The following is a 3,751-nucleotide window of genomic DNA, read 5'->3' as shown; positions in this document are numbered from 1 at the left end:
GCATCAGTATTTTAATTAGCTTTATTAAACGTGACTAGAATGTCTTGAATGAAGAAAATAAAATACTGTTTTCTGACCCTAGGTAAGTACTTTTATGCGAACAGTTGACTTTGGCAGTTTTTCACCAAATTAGACACTACAGAAAACATACATTTCATAGCCACATTTAAAATGGCACTTTATTTAAAAAAATTAGACTTCAGATTGGGAGTTTCAGCAACAGAAAGAAAAAGCTCATTTCAAGCAACAAGTCTAATACTCTTCACCTTCATCTTCTGCATCAGCGCTATCAGCACCAACCTCCTCATAATCCTTCTCCAGGGCAGCCATGTCTTCACGGGCCTCAGAGAACTCTCCCTCCTCCATACCCTCACCCACATACCAGTGCACAAAGGCACGCTTGGCATACATAAGGTCAAACTTGTGGTCCAGTCTGGCCCAGGCCTCAGCAATAGCAGTGGTGTTGCTCAACATGCACACAGCACGCTGGACCTTGGCCAGGTCACCACCTGGAACCACAGTTGGGGGCTGATAGTTAATGCCTACTTTGAAACCAGTTGGACACCAGTCTACAAATTGAATGCTACGCTTTGTCTTAATGGTGGCAATAGCAGCATTAACATCTTTAGGAACCACATCACCACGGTACAGCAGGCAGCAAGCCATGTATTTACCATGACGTGGGTCACATTTCACCATCTGGTTAGCTGGCTCGAAGCAGGCGTTTGTTATGTCAGCTACAGTGAGCTGCTCATGATAAGCCTTCTCTGCTGAGATAACTGGGGCATATGTAGCCAGAGGGAAGTGAATACGGGGATAGGGCACCAAGTTGGTCTGGAATTCAGTAAGATCTACATTCAGGGCACCATCAAATCTGAGAGAGGCTGTAATAGAGGACACTATCTGACTGATAAGGCGATTCAGATTGGTGTAGGTGGGACGCTCAATATCTAGGTTTCTACGGCAGATGTCATAGATGGCCTCATTGTCCACCATGAAGGCACAGTCTGAGTGCTCCAATGTGGTGTGGGTGGTAAGGATGGAGTTGTAGGGCTCAACCACAGCTGTTGAGACCTGTGGTGCTGGATAGATGGCAAACTCAAGTTTTGACTTCTTCCCATAATCAACAGAGAGACGTTCCATCAGCAGGGAGGTGAAACCAGAACCAGTACCACCACCAAAGCTGTGAAAGACCAGGAAACCCTGAAGACCTGTGCACTGGTCAGCCTGTGAAGGGGAAAGGGGAAGAGACAGAAAAAGTCATATTGCTGGAGTTTTCCAGTTACTTACCAAATTTTATTTTATTTTTTGTTTATTTATTTCATGGACTTACCAGTTTGCGGATCCTGTCCAGCACCAAGTCAATAATTTCCTTGCCAATTGTGTAGTGTCCACGGGCATAATTGTTGGCAGCATCTTCCTTCCCAGTGATAAGTTGCTCTGGGTGAAACAGCTGACGGTATGTACCAGTACGAACCTCATCTACAGATGAAGGGAAATATGCCTTATATAATATATTCAAAGTGTATCGTGTGCAACATGCTTAATTCCTCTCACTGGTTTCCCTTACAGATTTTAACCAGCAAAGTTTTATCTACTCACCAATGACAGTTGGCTCCAGATCTACAAACACAGCCCTAGGGACGTGTTTCCCAGCTCCAGTCTCACTGAAGAATGTGTTGAAGGAATCGTCACCTCCTCCAATGGTTTTGTCACTGGGCATCTGCCCATCAGGCTGAATGCCATGTTCCAGACAGTACAGCTCCCAGCAGGCATTGCCGATCTGCACACCAGCCTGACCAACGTGTATAGAGATGCACTCACGCTGTGGAAAGAGTGACAGGTATTAACTGTTAAATGTTCCTGTGAAATGATTGTACATACGTTACACAACTTGGCATAATGTCAGACTTCAGACAGTTGCCTTATTAGATTATTTATAGATTCCAATTGGCATTAGCTTGGGACACGTGTGTTGTGGGTTGGTTTTTTTTTGCCACACTATGAGGAAGGCAGAGATCTGTGACGTAGGAGACAAAGCATACCATTCTTTTAACCATCTCCCTTTTCCTAAGAGCTCTATTCAGACCAAACAATGAAATGAATAACTATTCAAATGGCATTCGGACAGGAACCATTAGTGCTCCATAGTATTCCTGTGGGACCGAGTAAAGTGGGCCTCCAAATCAGATACAGTGCTTCACTAAGTAGCACCATCACATTACTATTAATTAGTCTGTAAATTTCCCAGAGTATAAAAAACACTAGCCAACACATCTTGCATTATCTAAGTTTTAAACAAATATGATGGCTTTGTTACACCCCACTGTTACCACCTTCAAGAGCCATTTTTGTTAGGATTCTAATGCAGAAAACCAGCAGAGACTGGATTTGCTATTCATGTTTTCAAGTCTGTTCTAGCTTTGCAATGACCTGTGTGCGCTGTGCATAATTAAGCTTTTTCTTCATGCAGCCAGGCGGCTGCGGTTACTATGTAACTAGTTCTATCCCGCTCCAAAATATGTGCTGTACCCCTCCCATCCATCCTACAAAGCTCGGTTGATGAATGTTGTTCCAATGATTTGTCTGCCCCCATTGTTCAACACAGCAGCCGTTTAATCATATGCTTCACATACTAATGTTGTTCCATGCTTTAAACCAGCTGAAACCAGCAGATTTCTTAACACTGACTCAACAAGGAATGTCAGGCCAGCACCAACAGGATTAACTACGCACCAACAAAACAGAACTAAACGAATCAACATCTTCACCGCGCTGCAGTATGAATCAGGAAACAGCCGCCATTAACGGTTAGGCCGACAAAGATGAGGTCACAAAGCCTTGCCTTTCTGCTCAGACAAAGCACTTTTTACTTTACTGAATGACTGGTAGTAAACACCCCACTCACAATGTACCCTCCCCAAGTGATAAAAGATGAAGGGGGGGGGGGAGAGAAACACCAACCACCCCATCCTCTTATGGAGCATTCGCAATCTTGTAGCATATTGTCAGAGTGGCAAATTTATATGGAGGCTAAAAGATGGAATAAGATTTTCCTTAGATGCCATCATCAAACCACATGCCCGTCACGCCCATAAATTCCCCATTAACATTAAACACATGCTGGAGTGTTACATTTATTTAGAATATTCCTATAATTTACTACTTCTGTTAAACTCAGATGGACATGATCCTTGATCTCATTATCTCTGCTTTATGACAATTGGCTGCATGTTGGGCCGAGCTGCCTTTGTTGGAGTGGAAGAAAGCAGATAGATCAGCTATTGTTTATGTCATCCCATAATAATCAGCCTGTCAATCAAGATGCACATTTGTAATTACTAGCCATCCTTAGTGGCGGGGGGGGGGGGGGGGGGGGTTGCGCGCCAGTAAGTGACCGTCTGCGGCCTGCACCAGGAAATGCTTTAGTACCGAGTGATTCAGCAGATTAGGCGTTTACGCGCAGGTAAGAGAACAATGACATCACTCCACGCGCCTTAGCACGTGCGCAGTGCAGCCTCGCTGGTACGTTAACCCCCTCCGCCTTCTTATAAAGGATTAGTTGAGTCTTACCGTTACCCGAATCAGCCGGTTTAAGCCAGCCAATCGAATGAGAGTATGAAGGCAGGTCCATTTTATCGGTACGCCACACATACAGCAGAGCCATTACTGGTACGGGCGGGGCTATCGGCAAATTACTCGGGAATCTTTACCGCGAGACGGACTGAATGAAACCGCAACGAGCCGCTGA

At 44.7% G+C, this 3,751-nt stretch overlaps 1 protein-coding gene across 1 annotated transcript; it reads right to left on the bottom strand.

Annotated features, from left to right (window-relative positions):
* Positions 1 to 252: 252 nt before the first annotated feature.
* On the bottom strand, positions 253 to 1,723 carry LOC149279040 (tubulin alpha chain). The gene is made up of 3 exons (XM_089501480.1): positions 1,603 to 1,723; positions 1,334 to 1,482; positions 253 to 1,227 (listed from the first exon to the last, which is right to left on the bottom strand). The coding sequence occupies exons 1-3, from the start codon at positions 1,721 to 1,723 to the stop codon at positions 253 to 255; spliced, it is 1,245 nt and encodes a 414-aa protein (XP_089357606.1).
* Between the last annotated feature and the right edge of the window lie 2,028 nt (positions 1,724 to 3,751).

Source organism: Sceloporus occidentalis, unplaced genomic scaffold (assembly GCF_023333645.1).
Source record: "Sceloporus occidentalis isolate IW3139 unplaced genomic scaffold, rSceOcc1.0.p SCAF_175, whole genome shotgun sequence".
Classification (NCBI taxonomy): Eukaryota; Metazoa; Chordata; class Lepidosauria; order Squamata; family Phrynosomatidae; genus Sceloporus; species Sceloporus occidentalis.
The sequence above is the reverse complement of the archived record's forward strand: the minus strand, read 5'-3'. Positions and strand labels throughout refer to the sequence as shown.

What these genes read in the sequence shown, in the direction of transcription:
- LOC149279040 (XM_089501480.1), bottom strand. Translation starts at nt 1,723, where the DNA reads ATGCCCAGTGACAAAACCATTGGAGGAGGTGACGATTCCTTCAACACA. An exon ending in TCTGGAGCCAACTGTCATTG is followed by an intron (nt 1,483 to 1,602) that starts GTGAGTAGATAA and finishes CTTCATCTGTAG; the next exon opens with ATGAGGTTCGTACTGGTACA. An exon ending in TGGACAGGATCCGCAAACTG is followed by an intron (nt 1,228 to 1,333) that starts GTAAGTCCATGA and finishes TCCCCTTCACAG; the next exon opens with GCTGACCAGTGCACAGGTCT.